Below are 16,657 nucleotides of genomic sequence, written 5' to 3'. Positions count from 1 at the left end.
TGACATACTTGTGTATATATGTATGACATGCATATATGTGTATATATGTGTGACACGCATATATGCGTATATATATTTTAAATACAAGGAAACTCTCCATTTTAATTTTAATTTTAATTTTTATTTATTTATTTATTATTTTTTTTTTGAGACGGAGTCTCGCTCTGTCGCCCAGGCTGGAGTGCAGTGGCGCAATCTTGGCTCACTGCAAGGTCCGCCTCCCAGGTTCACGCCATTCTCCTGCCTCAGCCTCTCCGAGTAGCTGGGACTACAGGCGCCCGCCACCACGCCTGGCTAATTTTTCGTATTTTTAGTAGAGACAGGGTTTCACTGTAGTCTCGATCTCCTGACCTCGTGATCCGCCTGCCTCGGCCTCCCGAAGTGCTGGGATTACAAGCGGGAGCCACTGCACCCGGCTAAATTTTATTTTTGTTATTTATGTATTTTTGAGACAAGGTCTTGCTGTATAGTAAGGTGGTACAAACATGGCCCTCTGCAGCCTCTACCTCTTGGGTTCAAGCAAATCCTCCCACCTCAGCCTCTTAGTAGCTAAGACCGCAAGTGTGTACCACCATGCCCTGCTAAGTTTTTAATTTTTTTGTAGAGGTGGGATCTTGTCATGTTGCCCAGGCTGGTCTTAAACTCCTGAGCTCAAACGATTATCCTGCCTCGGCCTCCCAAAGTACTAGGCTTACAGGTGTGAACCACCATGCTTGGCTGACACAGATATATTTAAAGTTTAAAATGAAAGTCTTCCTGCACTACCACCCTCAACTTCATTTATTTAGGAATCATTGGGAAGTTTGGTGTTTTCTCTTTCAAATCTTTTTCTATGCATTTATGTACACACACTCATTTAAAAAAAAAAAACCTTTAATGAGATTTTAATGTATATATGCATTATTTTATTTTTTTGCTTAATATATTGGGGATGCAACATATAGAACAGCCTCATTTTTTAAAACAGCTGTATAATACTATAACACGGAGATACCATACAATTTGATTTTTACCATTTGTTACTTTTGGGACTTGTGTCCTTTCTGATCCTGGAGTTCCTTTTAGTCACATAGTGAGCCTAATAATTAAGTTGTTTGTTTTGCCTTCTTTGAAGGATTGTTGCAAGAATCCAGTCATATTAAGTAATATGAATGAAAGTTTCATGTCACTTGTAAAATTATGCCTACATTTGTTTATCAAGTATTTATTGAAGACATGCTACGTGTCAAGAACCAGCTTGGTGCTTATAGCAGTTGGTAGTTTTATCCCTTTTTGGTCTTTAAGGAATTTCTATCCAAAATGGTAAATGTTTTAATTATATATATGCAGTGACTTAGGTTAGTGTTTAGGCTTCAGACAGTATAAATATTTGCTAAAGAAATCACTTGAAATATGCAACAAAGAGGTGCTTGTTGTGAGACTCAGGTATTTTTATTGTTTTATGAGTATTTAGAAGATTTGACCATAAACATATTCTGCCTCAAACTTAACATTTATCAGGGTTTTGTTTTGCTGTTTTTTTTTTTTGAGACAGAGTCTCCCTCTGTCACCTAGGATGGAGTGCAGTAGTGTGATCATGGCTACTACAGCCCTGACCTCCTGGGCTCTAGCAATCTTCCCACCTCAGCTTCCTGAGCAGCTGGGACTAGAGGCGTGTGCCACCATGCCCAGCTAATGTTTGGATTTTTCTTTTTCTTTTGGAGAGACAGGGTCTCACTATGTTGCCCAGGCTGGTCTCAAACTCCTGGGCTCAAGCAGTCCTCTCACCTCAGCCTCCCGAAGTGCTGGGATTACAGGCATGAGCCACCTCGCCCAGCCTATCATAGTTTTTATACTTTCTTGTTTAATTTTATTTGTGTTTTAGGGCTCTTGGTGGTATCGCTCAATACGCTATAGTGGAGACCAGATTCTAATACGCACAACACAGATTTATACATACTTTGTTTATAAAACTCGAAATATGGATATGAAACGTAAGTAAACTTTAAGTAACTTTGCTGTTGATCACGTTGTTTTGTGACTCACTTATATGGGGTTGATATATATTCCTTAACTCTATACTGGTGAGATTCCATTGTACAGTTTTATAAATAGTTAATTTATATAATTAAAGCTAGAGAAAAATGCCAGCACCCTTTATCACATTTCTTAATTTATATTTTCATTATTCACATTAACTCATATATTTCATCAGAAATTTTACCATAAGGCTTATGTGTGCAAATTTTGTAATTCTAGCTAACATTTATTATTTGTTGTATGCCAGACACTGCTAGTTACTGTACATGTCTTCACTCATTTAATTTTTGCTATGTTCTCGTAAGTAAGTGCTGTTTTACAGTACATCTTATAGATGAGGAAACTGAGGCACAGAAAAGTAACACACTCAAGGATACACAGTAAGTGATATCCAAGATTGAACCCAGGCAGTCTGGTTCTTGAGCCTTAAACCATTATGTTATACTGTATTAATTGTAGTAAAAATAAAAAGTCTTAGGTGTGTTGAAAGAAAACTGCTAGGGTATTTCATTCCCAATTCTTATTTAAAAATTTAAGAAAAAAATACTATTTTCACTTTCTTTGATTCTGTAAAGCAAACTTTGTAGTTTATCCCTGAGAGATAGAGTGTTACCTTTCAGAATGATGGCTCTGCAAAAATCATAGATGCTCCCCCATCCCTCCTTAAAAAAAAAAAAAAAAATAGAAGAATGTAAGTTTTAAATTGTGTCTCTGGGACCAAAATGGACTTTTTTGTATTTTGGATTTGTCAATTTTGCTAATTTTCTTAGTAATGAGAGAGACTTCTCATGGTCATATATGACTGTGTGTGAACAGATTTTACATTTCTGAATGAGTTAATACTACTTTGCCTTATCGAAAATATTACTCTTCCTAAAGCTGGATTGAAATGTTAATGCAGAAACTTACTCACTTATGAAAATGTTTCATGTTTATAATTTTAAGTGTGCTTTTTGCCTCAATCATTTTGATTTCTGTTTCTTTTCTGAGGGTGGTATCCTTACACAGCTTTGTCAGAGAAGCGTTGTTTAGCTGGTGGATTTCTTTACACATTCTAGGTTATTTTAGCTGTTTTAGGAACAGTTGTTATTAAGTAAACATTTGAGGGTAGTAATAGTAATAGCTCACACAAGTACTGTGCTTGCTGTGGGTCAGGCACATATGAAGAAGCTGAGATACACCGATATGAGGAATATTGTCCTAGGTCATTTAGCTAGGAAGTGACAAAATACTAAGGTCTGTGCACTTAACTTCTATACTATCCTGCCTTTTGTGAGTACATTACATGGATTTTTTTTTTTCTCTGAGGCAAAGTTTCTCTCGTCTCCCAGGCTAGAGTACAGTGGCGCAATCTCAACTCACCACAACCTCCGCCTCCTGGGTGCAAGCAATTCTCCTGCCTGTCTCCCGAGTAGCTGGGATTACAGGCGTGCACCACTATGCCTAGCTAATTTTTGTATTTTTAGTAGAGATGAGGTTTCACCATGTTGGCCAGCTTGGTCTCGAACTGGCTGGTCTCAAATTCCTGATCTCGTGATGTGCCTGCCTCAGCCTCCCAAAGTGCTGGGATTACAGGCGTGAGCCACCACCGGCCTGTGGGTTTTAATCATGTGTATTTCCACAAAATCCTGTCGGGTTCCATAATAAAATTTTTTTGGAAAATTACAGTGCATATTAAGTTTACACAAGGCCTTGAGAAGTCATGTAGTAAAGAAAGCTGTAACTCTTGTTTATATTATTTTCAGCTTTATTTAACCATAGGGCCCCCTTTTTTCACATAAGTTATTAATACCACACAGAATACTAATGTTCTATAGAAAGTTTCTGTGGAACTTTCAGTGGTTTTAATGCCTCCACTTGCTTTGGTGTGCTTTATTTGATCTATACTTCTGTTCACTTGTGGTGGTTGATACTGTGTACATTTTAAAAAGCGACATGTTACCTTTTTCATGGAAGAAATGAATACTTGTCAGTGGAGTTCAGATAATTTTTAACATTGTGCATGTTTAGAAAAGTGCTTCACTTTCAAGTGAATTAAGTATCTCAGGAGGGGGAATTAATAAATGAGCATATTTATTTACCTTCATATTTCTTTTGTTTTCTTAGGTCTTATCATGGTTTTGGCTGGAGCTTCTGAATTTGATCCTCAGTATAATAAAGATGCCACAAGCAGACCAACGGATAATATTCTAATACCACAGGTTAGGCTAATTTCCCAAATCCCCCGATGAGCAGTTAAGTATTAAAGTGAATACTTTTTTTAAAAAAGCGTGTTTTTGAATAATTATTTTATTTATTCTAGCTAATCAGAGAAATTGGCAGCATTAATTTAAAGAAGAATGAGCCTCCACTTACCTGCCCATATAGCCTGAAGGCCAGAGTTCTTTTACTGTCTCATCTTGCTAGAATGAAAATTCCTGAGACCCTTGAAGAAGGTATTTGTGATTCTGGTATCTACAGAGTTTTAGTGGGATGAAAGCAGCAGATTTAATTAGACTTAATGGTGTGTATTAGTTTGTTCTCTCATTGCTCTAAAGAAATACCTGAGGCTGGGTAATATATAAACAAAAGAGGTTTGATTGGCTCATTGTGCTGATGGCTGTACAGGAAGCATGGCTGGAGAGGCCTCAGGGAACTTTTATTCATGGCAGAAGGCAAAGCCAGAGCAGGCAGTGGCAGAGCAGGCGTCTTCACATGGCCAGAGCAGGAGAAAGAGAGAGTTGGGGGAGGTGCCACACATTTTTAAACAACCAGGTCTTGTGAGAACTGGATCTCCAGAACAGCACCAAAGGGAGAACTCCGCCCGCTGATCCAATCACCTCCCACCAGGCACCACCTCCAGCATTGGGGATTACCATTCAACATGAGATTTGGGTGGGAACACAGATCCAAACCATAGCATGGTGGTGCAATGTGTTTTGTTGCGGTTTTTTTTTGGCCAAATAATTGCTCAAGGACTTTTTAAAAAAGAAATGTATATGCTACATAATTACTTCACAAATGGTTTGAAGATCTAAGTAAGCCGACGTTTTGGCAAGTGTTAAAATTTAGTGTTTCAAGGTGAGAGAATGCTCTGTATAAGAAATATTTAGTTAATTGCAGATCATACAAAAGTTGCTAATGATTTTTTTTAAAGGACTTTGTAAGTTTTTGGAGGGAGCAAAATGGATTTCACAACAACCAACACCTCTCACCTCACCATGTACAAGCTTCCTCCAACAGTGGTTACCAATAATGTCTGTTTTATAGTTATTTAAAGCTTCATAAGTACTTGAAGCCATGTATTCTGCTTCAAAGAAAAGTAGTTGATTGAGGCAACAGTGTTTCCAGGGATGTCATTAATTATCTCTTCTTTCACTGACATTATTTCAATTAAAGTTTTAAAAGACAGTTATTATCTCTAGGAAATAAATGTTCTTTTTGAATGATATCCTACCATCCCCTACCTCCTTTAAGACAGTAATGCAATTAAATGCTTCTGAAAACAAGGCCATGTGATGCTTAGTAATTGGTGATAGGACAGGATGCTTATGGTAGAATAAAGGAGCACTATTTAGGCAGTGTCATTGGAGTTGCTTTGAAATACTGAATTAACTAGTAATTCTGTTGCTAATGTTCTGTACAGATACATAAGCATCTCCATTTTTACTTATCTGTAAGAAGCAGGAAACAAATCATTGTGGAGTACCAAATCCATAGGTTAATGTGTGGTCTTAATAGTTAACTATTATATGCAGTATAAATGAGTCTTTCTCTTTCTGTAAGTTGCCCTCTTCTTCTCTTCTACGTCTCTTATCTCTCCCCTTGTATGTAGTTGACATATTTATTTTGACATATTTAGTTGATCTGCCCGCCTCAGCCTCCCAAAGTGCTGGGATTATAGGCGTGAGCCACCACGCCCGGCTGGGAGTTGGTTTATTAAGCCTAACATTATGATATTAAAAATTTGTCTTTGAAATATCTAATCTGAGCTAGGGTTTTATGGCTGATTTTTGACATAGTGATACTAAGGAGAAACTCTTCCATTCAATCTGTAAAATTCTGAGATCATGTGAAATATTTGTGGCATAACTTTAATATTAGTTTTGGGCCACAGTGATAAAGATGCTTTAACTGTAAAATTAAAATGATCTGTTTCAGGTTTTTTATTGTTTTGCAGATCAGCAATTCATGCTAAAAAAGTGTCCTGCCCTACTTCAAGAAATGGTTAATGTAATCTGCCAACTAATAGTAATGGCCCGGAACCGTGAAGGTGAGGAGGAAATATAGTTAATTATGTTATACTTTTTCTTGCAAGCATATGCAGATTATACTTCATATTTTAGGATTTATGGGTGCTCAGACTTCTGTCTGCCAGTTCAGTGAGCTTCTTTAGTTTTACTCATGTCTTTTCATATTTCTTTCCTATATTTTCTATTATTTAAAGTCTATATCACAGCTCACTGTGGGTTTTTTTTGTTGTTGTCTTTGTTTTTGTTTTTTTCTTTTTTGAGATGGAGTCTTGCTTTGTCACCCAGGCTGGAGCACAGTGACAAAATCTTGGCTCTCTGCAACCTCTGCCTCCTGGGTTCAAGCGATTCTCCTGCCTCAGCTTCCCGAGTAGCTGGGATTACAGGCGCGTACCACCACACCTGGCTAATTTTTGTATTTTTGGTAGAGACGGGGTTTTACCATGTTGGCCAGGATGGTCTCCATCTCCTGACCTCGTGATCCACGTGCCCCAGCCTCCCAAAGCGCTGGTCACTGTGTTTTTGATTTTAATTCTTGTTTTTTTTTTTTTTGGAGACAGAGTCTCACTCTGTCACCCAGGCTGGAGTGCAGTGGTGCGATCTTGGCTCACTGCAACCTCCACCTCCCAGGGTCAAGTGATTCTCCTGCCTCAGCCTCCTAAGTAGCTGGCATTACAGGTGCATGCCACCACTCCTGGCTAATTTTTGTATTTTTAGTAGAAACGGGGTTTCATCAGGTTGGTCAGGCTGGTCTCGATCTCCTGACTTTGTGATCCACCCGCCTCAGCCTCCCAAAGTGCTGGGATTACAGGCGTGATAATTTAATTATTTTATTGTTCAATTGTTTGCAAAGATTTAAAATTTCTTTTTCTTTGAATAACTTTTGAGTTAGGTCATTATTTTTTCTAACAGTGAATTTGAAATAATTCTTTAACTGATATAATAGTGATTCATATGTCATGTAATTTTTATTAATTAATTATAGACAGCATCTACCAGGGCTGGAGTCCAGTAGGGTCATCATAGCTCACTACAGCCTCAAACTCCTGGGCTCAAGCAGTCCTTCTACCTTAGCTCTCCGAGTAGCTGGAACTACAGGCGCATACCACAGCATGGAGCTAACTTTACCTTTTGTGTAGAGGTGGGATCTCACTTTGTTTCCCAGACTGGTCTGGTTTCCAACTCCTGGCTTTAAGCAATCCTCCCACTTCAGCCTCCCAAAGCCCTGGGATTACAGTCATGAGCCACATGCCTACAAGCACCTAGCCATTTTTTTTTTTGTATGGAAGGAAAAGAATGAGGGGATTTGTGGTCAGTAGTGGAAAGGAATGCCCTTAAAAAAGGATAGTGGTTATGGTTTGTTGTTATGGGTGCTGTTGGTTCTTGTCATGGTGTCATATGTTGGTGATACTGATAATATCTGATAATTTACTGTTATTTGAGGTGAGGCAAATAATTTTTCTTTTAAATCAATGGTTGTTGCTGGAAAATGTTCATTAGATCAAGTTTGTGTATTTTTAGTGTCTTCTCTGGTAACTTTTAAAGGAAAATCTTCACTATGATCCTCAAATTTGAGGTGTTAAGGATTTAGTGTAAATTTTGTTTTTGTGATGAATTGTATACTCCTGAACATGTAAAAAGTCCAGCCCTGTTTCTTTTTTTCCTATTCTTTCTAAGAAAGGGAGTTTCGTGCTCCAACTTTGGCATCCCTAGAAAACTGCATGAAGCTTTCTCAGATGGCCGTTCAGGGACTTCAGCAATTTAAGTCTCCCCTTCTGCAGCTCCCTCATATTGAAGAGGACAATCTTAGACGGGTTTCTAATCATAAGAAGGTAATTCTTTGATACTTTAAAGTCAGTTTTCAGCAGTTTGTCCTGTCACTTAAAGGTAACATGAATAAAAGTTTTCTGGAAATGGTTAGTATGCATTTTTTAGATTTAGAATGTCTTAAATATTCTAAAACTTTCAGGTGGTTCTGTTAATATTTTTTTGACTAGGTAGCTGTTTTATAGTATTTTACTACTGTAAGTAGTTTTACTATTTTGGGGGTTGGTGCATTTAAAAAGTCAACAGTTCCTTATATTATGTTACCAAAAATAAATGTACTATCTACTTTCCAATCATTTTATTCTTGGCTTAAGGTTGGGCAGTTGTTTACTGGTTAAGCATGAACAACAAAAACATTTAATAAATCAAAGACAGTTCTTATTTAGAATATATAATCTATAGTACAAACATGATAATGAATCTTAAGGTATAACAAAAATTTGTATAAATGAAAAACTTGAGGAAATACAAGAAACTGAAGTTACAATTCTAGTAGGAGATTTTAAACATTATTTTGTATATGATAGATAAAGCTAGCAGAGGATAGACATTGCATTTGATAGTATATTAATGTAGAATTAATAAATGCATGTTAGAAATTTGTATCAGAGTTCTCTGTCCTTTTAAGTACTCATGTTCCCCTTATAAATTTGATTCTATGCTGTCATAATTAAAAACTTCAGAATTAAAAGCAGAGATTTTACATGCCTCATGATCTAATCTGTGTCTTTGAAAGTGAAAAATAACTAGCACCAAACACCTGGAAAATTAAAGAACACGCTCCTAAGTAACCATTTTGCCAAGATGGATATTACTGCAGTAACAGCTATATTTTAAGAATAACAAAAATGAGAATATTGCATAGTAAAACTTCGAAAGTGTGCCTTTATTGAGGTTTATTTTTACTTTTATTAGGTAAAAGTAAACATTTATTATTAAAGGTTTGTTAATAGTAAACCTATTAGTTGCTAATTAAAGGTTTTTGTTATTCAAATTGAAAATAAACTGAGGACATCAATTAACAAAGTTCTTGGTTGAGTCAAGATTCTTATTTTTTCCCTCCAACTTTATTTTTTCCAATTTTAAAAAATAAGCCTGTATTAACTTTATAATTTAAAAATTCTTAATTTAAATTTTCTTGGAGAAAAAGGTCATGAAATGCCATATCATTATTTTGTGCGTTGAAATGCACATTAATCAACATTTTTCTAAAAGTTGCTGGATTTTGTTGTGGTTAACATGTGAGTAATTTTCTTTTTATGAAAAGCTTTGTGAGTTAGGGAACTATGTATTTTCTTTTTTTTTTTATTCAGTATAAAATTAAAACTATCCAGGATTTGGTGAGTTTAAAAGAATCAGATCGTCACACTCTACTGCACTTCCTTGAAGATGAAAAATATGAAGAGGTTATGGCTGTCCTTGGGAGTTTTCCATATGTGACCATGGATATAAAATCACAGGGTAAGTGGGAGGTTTCTCTGTTGAACATTGCTTCCCTTTTGATAGATTGGTTCTCATTTATTTGACTCAGGATTCTCAAAACACTGTACTTAATAACATAACTTGTTATTAGACTTTGCAGAACTGTAGTTTACCTGTCAGATTTACTATGTTGGAAAATGATTTATACCTAATAGTTTGAGAACACTGATAGAGTCATGCTTTTATTATCCTCATAATGGGATGAAGTCTGAGCACTCTGTTCTGTAGTTCAACTTTTAGCAATTTCTTAACTTTCCAAAGAATGATGAAGACTTCCAGGCATAATAAAAGAATGAGATATTTGAAATATATTATTAGTGTGAAAGAAATAGCTGCTTAGTTCTAAAATTAAATTTTTAAAACCCAACTTATTTATGTTAATTAAATGTTGAAAATTACTATGTTTTATGCCACATTTCATGTGTTTTTCTTGCCCTACCTCTATATTTTCTTTGAGGGAAAAAAATAAAGGCTATTTTTCTACCTGTATAATTGCCCTGTGTTTCTATTTCAATATCTGAATGGTGTTAGAATATTGAGAGAATTAGAGACTATCTGCTCCATTCTTTCATTGTGGTGGTGGTCTGAGCTTTAACATTGGCTAAGTTACTATTATGAGAACATTCTTTTAGTTACCAAGAATACAGGGATGTATTAATAATGGTTTCTGTCTTTATTTTATTTATTTATAAATAATTTTTGAGACAGGGTCTCACTCTGTCGTCCAGGCTGGAGTGCAGTGGTGCGATTTTGGCTCACTGCATCCTCTGCTTCCCAGGCTCAAGCAATCCTCCTACCTCAGCCTCCTGAGTAGCTGGGACTACAGGTGCACACTACCATACCTGGCTAATTTTATTTTTTGTATTTTTAGTAGAGACAGGGTTTCACCATGTTGCCCAGGCTGGTTTCGAGCTTCTGGGCTCAACTGCTCCACCTGCCTTGGCCTCCCACAGTGTTGTGATTATAGGTGTGAGCCACCGTACCTGGTTTGTGTTTTTAAAGAGAGCTTATTGTCTAGTTGAAGCAATAGGATTAAAAACAAGATAAGGGCTGGGCCCAGTGGTGTCATGCCTTTAATCCCAACACTTTGGGAGGCCAAGGCAGGGGGATCACTTGAACCCAGGAGTTCGAAACCAGCCTGGGCAACATAGTAAGACCCTGTCTTTATAAAATTTTAAAAAACACACACACACACAAACCAAGATAACATATGCTAAGTGTTAAAGTGAATGACACAGACATTGTCCCATTTATTTATACAGCAAATACTGAATACTATGCACTCTTCAAGGTGCTGGGGAAGTAGTGGTAAGACAAAGCCTCTGCTTATTGAGCTTGTATTCTAATAGGAATTGAGGAGAGGTGAATGGCTCCCAAAGATTGACATGTTTGGGAAAGAAAGGCAAACAGTGCAGTAGTCTGGTTTCAGTTTGGCTGGAGTGTAGCATACGTGTTGTGAAAACTTGGTTTGCTTTGGTGAGGAGTTGGGGTTGCCTTGGGCCATGAGTTTTCAGACTTTAAAAATACTAATCTAAAAGCTGTATTTAGGACTGTGCTGATTTAATGAAACTGTCCAAAGAAAAATTTTGGGACTTAGAGATACTTTGTGATATTAAGAACTGTTAAAAGTATACCCTTTTCTTTTCTTTTTTTTTTTTTTTTTTTTTTTGAGACGGAGTCTCGCTCTGTCGCCCAGGCTGGAGTGTAGTGGTGCAATCTCGGCTCACTGCAAGCTCCGCCTCCCGGGTTCACGCCATTCTCCTGCTTCAGCCTCTCCGAGTAGCTGGGACTACAGGCGCCCGCCACCATGCCCGGCTAATGTTTTTTTTTTTTTTGTATTTTTAGTAGAGACGGGGTTTCACCGTGGTCTCGATCTCCTGACCTCCTGATCCGCCCGCCTTGGCCTCCCAAAGTGCTGGGATTACAAGTGTGAGCCACCGCGCCCGGCCTTCTTTTGTTTTTTTTTTTTTTTGAGACAGTCTGGCTCTGTTGCCCAGGCTGAAGTGCAGTGGCACTATCTTGGCTTACTGCAACCTCCACCTCTAGGTTCAAGTGATTCTCCTGTCTCAGCCTCCCAAGTAGCTGGGATTACAGGTGTGTGCCACCACCATGCCCAGCTGATTTTTGTATTTTTAGTAGAGACGGAGTTTCACCATGTTGGCCAGGCTGCTCTCAAACTCCCAGCCTCAGTTGATTCACCCACCTCAGCCTCCCAGAGTGCTGGGTTTATAGGCGTGAGCCACCATGCCTGGTCAAAAGTACATACTTCTTAGAAAGATGAATATTAGAAGAGATTTTCTTATAGAAAGTAGAAATTTAAGAGTGTTCAGCCTCACTGACAAATATTACCATGTGTTCCACTCCATAGCATCTTGTATAGACAGTTTATTTATATTTTTACGGTGCTGCCTAATTATGTAATAATAGTGCTATAGTTGGTGAAGGAGGAGTAGAAGTATAGAAGCAGGAAAGGGGCATCTGCATGATAATAATGCTGGAGATGGTGGATCTCCTTCCCTACCTTGCTAGAATCTGTAATAGAATCTCCCGTAGTCCTTTTCTTCACTTTAAAGCACCAAACAGCAAGTCAGCATTCTTGTGCTTATTTCACATGACGTGCTTGTGCACATACAGCTGTGCAAAATGAAAAATGTAGATGAATATGTGGCCCAAATTTGATTTTTGATAATGGAGACTTCCAGGGTGAAGAAGGGATATTATACCCTTTGTTGATACCCAGCTGCTGCACCTTATAGCCAGTAATGGAGATAGCAATTGTAGATTATTGGAGGCCATTCTTTTCAACTGGTGATATGTTAGTAAATGCCAGACCAGTATGAAAAGTAAACATAACAAACTTAAAACTGTAGGTAAAAACATGTAAGAAGAACTATCTTACATATAAAATCTGTAGAAAAAATGAATTAATGATCACATTTGAATGGAAGGTATATTTGAGTTATTTTATTTTTATTTATTTTGTTTTATTAACTTTATAGTAGAGTTTTTGGGGATATGTGTGGGAAATATGGTTTTAAAAATTAAATAATTGCAAAAACATGTATTTAGTACCATTTATTGAAAAAATGCTTTTTCAAAAGTGCTTTTTAGTGTAAAGAGGATATATTTGTTCTTGCCGTTAAAAAAATGTCTCTTTAGTGTGGTTAGGAATACTAGTTTTCATTATTTTTTTCAGACAGACATTGATCATACAGGTAAAATCTTGTGAATGTAAGGTTTGCACAGTTTAATAGGGTGACAGAACCCTATTTTTATGTGACTATGAGAGAACTGTGTTGTGGTAGGTCTGACATTATATTGTGTTTTCAAAAGCCTGGGTTTGAAGCTTAGTGTGTGAATGGAGGTGTTGTGTGAGTTTGGGTATTTTACTTTATTTCTGAACCTCGGTTTCTTTTCTTTTCTTTTTTTTTTTTTTGAGATGGGGTCTCACTCTGTTGCCCTGAAGTGCAGTGGCGCGATCTGGGCTCACTGCAACCTCCGCCTCCCAGGCTCAAGCTATCCTCCAGCTCAGCCTCCCGACTAGCTGAGACTACAGGCGTGCACCATCATGCCTGGCTAATTTTTGTATTTTTTGTAGAGACAGGGTTTTGTCATGTTGCCCGGCTGGTCTCGAATTCCTGAGCTCATGCCATCCTCCTACCTTGGCCTCCCAAAGTGATGGGATTACAGGCATGAGCCACCACGCCTGGCTAAACCTTAGTTTCTGAAAGTGGAAATACTTTGTAGAGCCATTTTAAGGATTAAATGAATTAATTGTTAAAAGCATCTACTGGAGAACCTTATACAGAGTAGTCAATCAGTTATTTTTTTTTAACAAATTTAAAATATAATATGCTTGAAATACTGAAGTGCCAGACTAATTTGGGTAAGCTAAGTTTTGCTGTTTGCATTAACATAGAACTTGATTTTTATTTTTTGCTTTTTTTTTTCTTCCATCTTAACAGTGTTAGATGATGAAGATAGCAACAACATCACAGTAGGATCCTTAGTTACAGTGTTGGTTAAGTTGACAAGGCAAACAATGGCTGTAAGTAGTCTGTCTGTATTTTTATGCTTTAAGAGTTGTGTGTCAAGGCTTTTATATTTATTTCCCTCATTCTCAAAGTCAAAACTGTTGTAATACCAAGATCTAATTTTGCAAATTCTATTAACTCTTTTGAAATTTTAAATTAATTTTCATGAGACAGTTTTCACATACACTAAAAAAAGTGGAAAATAATCCTTTGTGTGACAGTTTAGTTCTCTATAAAACATAATCATAACAAAGTAATGTGGATATAGTTCTTGAGCTGTGAAGTGCTATACAGAAGTTGTTACTGATGAGAATTTCATCACCTATTCCTTTTTAGTCAGTTCTATAGAGAATTGACTTTTTTATTTTTCATTTCAAAATTTAAGAATTACAATAAAAATAACATTTTTTTCCTGATAATGTGAAACATTTATGTTGTCTGGAAAAAATTTAAGCAATGCAGAAAAGTATAGGAACAAATTAAAACTACCTAAAATCCCACCACTTCGAGATGATTCGTTTTGAGGCCCATCCCTCTATGTAGCCTAATGCATGTATACCTGTAGAGCTAAATGATGTTTTTGTCATGGATCCCTTCTCTCTCCCATTTCCTTCCTTCCTTCCTTCCTTCCTTCCTTCCTTCCTTCCTTCCTTCCTTCCTTCCCTCCCTCCCTCCATCCCTCCCTCCCTCCTTCCCTCCCTCCCTCCTTCCCTCCTTCCTCCTTCCCTCCCTCCCTTCCTTCCTTCTCTTTTTTTTTCTTTTTTGACGGAGTTTCACTCTTGTTTCCCAGACTGGAGTGCAATGGCATGATCTTGGCTCACTGCAACCTCCACCTCCTGGGTTCAAGTGATTCTCCTGCCTCAGCCTCCCGAGTAGCTGGGATTATAGGCACATGCCACCACACCTGGCTAATTTTTGTGTTTTTGACCAGGCTGGTCTTGAACTCCTCAACTCAGGTGATCCACCTACCTTGGCTTCTCAGAGTTCTGGGATTACAGGCGTGAGCTACCGTGCTCAGCCCATCTCTCTCATTTTCTTTAGGAAAACCCCTTGTCAGCCTCAGATGACCAGAATGTATAATCTTCTTGTTGTGTGTCTTCTGTCTTTCTCCATGCTCATATTTACCATCTGGATCTTTATAGTGCATATGTACATATATGCACTTAAATGTAGATTGGTACTTGTCTCATGGTTTTTTGTTAAATCCAGTCCAATCATTTTGTATATATTTCCTTCATCTTTTTTCTGAGATGGAGTCTAGCTAGCTCTGTCACCCAGGCTGGAATGCAGTGGTGCAATCTTGGCTCACTGCAAGCTTTGCCTCCCAGGTTCAAGTGATTCTTCTGCCTCAGTCTCTCCCTGGTAGCTGGAATTACAGGCACGTGCCACCACGCTGGGCTAATTTTTGTGTTTTTAGTAGAGATGGGGTTTCACCATGTTGGCCAGGCTGGTCCTGAAATCCTGACCTCAAGTGATCCACCCACCTTGGCCTCCCAACGTGCTGGGGTTGCAGGCATGAGCAACTGCGCCTGGCCTATTTTATTTTTTTGTCGAGACACCGTCTCACTGTGTTACCCAGGCTCGAGTACAGTGGTGCAGTCTCGGCTCACTGCAACGTCCGCTTCCTAGGCTCAAATGATTCTCCCACCTCAGCCTCCTGAGTAGCTGGGACCACAGGTTTGCACCACCATGTCCAGCTAATTTTTTGTATTTTTAGTAGAAATGGGGTTTCTCCATGTTGCCCAGGCTGGTCTTGAATGCCTGTCCTCAAGTGATATGTCCCCCTCAGCCTCCCGAAGTGCTGGGATTACAGGCATGAGCCACCATGCCTGGCCTAATTTTTTTTTTTTTTTTTAATAGAGGTGTGGGTCTTTGTAGGTTGCCTAGCTGGTCTCAAACTCCTGGGCTCAAAGGATCCTCCTGCCTTGGCCTCACAAAGTGCTGGGATTACAGGCATGAGCTACCATGCCTGGCTTTCAGTTTCTATTATTTATATTTTCTCCTGAGTCAACTGGTAGAGACTGTAGTATTTTGACTCAATTTATTCAACTAGTGGTAGATTTTAGCTTCTTTCTCTGAGGTTTTTGAGCATCTGCAAGAAATACATGCCACATTTATATCTCATTCCTAAAATTGCTGGTAGGGAAAACATATCTATATTTTTTCTTTTTTCTTTTCTTTTCTTTTTTTTTTTTTTTTGGAGACGGAGTCTCGCTGTCGCCCAGGCTGGAGTGCAGTGGCACGATCTCAGCTCACTGCAGGCTCCGCCCCCCGGGGTTCACGCCATTCTCCTGTCTCAGCCTCCTGAGTAGCTGGGACTACAGGCGCCTGCCACCTCGCCCGGCTAATTTTTTGTATTTTTAGTAGAGATGAGGTTTCACTGTGTTAGCCAGGATGGTCTCAATCTCCTGACCTCATGATCCGCCTGCCTTGGCCTCCCAAAGTGCTGGGATTACAGGCGTGAGCCACCGCGCCCGGCCATATTTTTTTCTTACAGAGATGGGGTTCTCACTCTGTTGGCCAGGTTGGTCTTGAACTCCTGACCTCAAGTGATCCTAGCATTTCACCTCCTAAAGTGCTGGGATTACAGGTGTGAGCCACCAAGCCCAGCCTGAAAATCATGTTTTGTAGTAGGATATATTGAATGAAAGATGTTGGTTTTATTATAGCAAGTGATAAGGAAGCATTTGTCGTGGACTCTAGGTGAGAGAGCTGCCTCCTGGGAGAAGAGGAACTGAAACCAATGCTAAAATTGGATTTAGAATCCAAATCTAGACTACCCATATCCTTTGGACTTCCCAGCCTGAAAAATGAGCAAAAATTTGGTCTTGAACTATTGACATTTCTGGAGTAATTGGTAGAAAAAAGAATGGAACTGCCCTGGAGTAAAGAAAAGAATTGTTTTTATCTTCCCATTCTTGTATGAACTGTACCTTGGAGTAATCGAGTATCAGAACTCAGCTAATAAGTGAAAGGAGGAAGTTATGATATAATTAGACTAGGGAGTGGCAACCTTTTTCTTTAAAGGTCCAGATAGTAAATATTTTAGGTTTTATAAGTCATACA

The 16,657-nt window shown here is 38.3% G+C and overlaps 1 protein-coding gene across 1 annotated transcript in view; it reads left to right on the top strand.

Annotated features, from left to right (window-relative positions):
- Positions 1-16,657, top strand: part of SEC63 (SEC63 homolog, protein translocation regulator) — an 84,737-nt gene that overhangs the window by 44,346 nt on the left and 23,734 nt on the right. Inside the window, exons 8-14 of the mRNA XM_055260542.2 lie at positions 1,865-1,973; positions 4,126-4,220; positions 4,322-4,454; positions 6,179-6,271; positions 7,926-8,080; positions 9,389-9,536; positions 13,523-13,605. Of these exons, the coding sequence (XP_055116517.1) occupies positions 1,865-1,973; positions 4,126-4,220; positions 4,322-4,454; positions 6,179-6,271; positions 7,926-8,080; positions 9,389-9,536; positions 13,523-13,605 (816 nt within the window). The remainder of the gene's footprint in view (positions 1-1,864; positions 1,974-4,125; positions 4,221-4,321; positions 4,455-6,178; positions 6,272-7,925; positions 8,081-9,388; positions 9,537-13,522; positions 13,606-16,657) is intronic.

This window comes from Symphalangus syndactylus, chromosome 2, assembly GCF_028878055.3.
Source record: "Symphalangus syndactylus isolate Jambi chromosome 2, NHGRI_mSymSyn1-v2.1_pri, whole genome shotgun sequence".
Lineage (NCBI taxonomy): Eukaryota > Metazoa > Chordata > Mammalia > Primates > Hylobatidae > Symphalangus > Symphalangus syndactylus.
The sequence above is the reverse complement of the archived record's forward strand: the minus strand, read 5'-3'. Positions and strand labels throughout refer to the sequence as shown.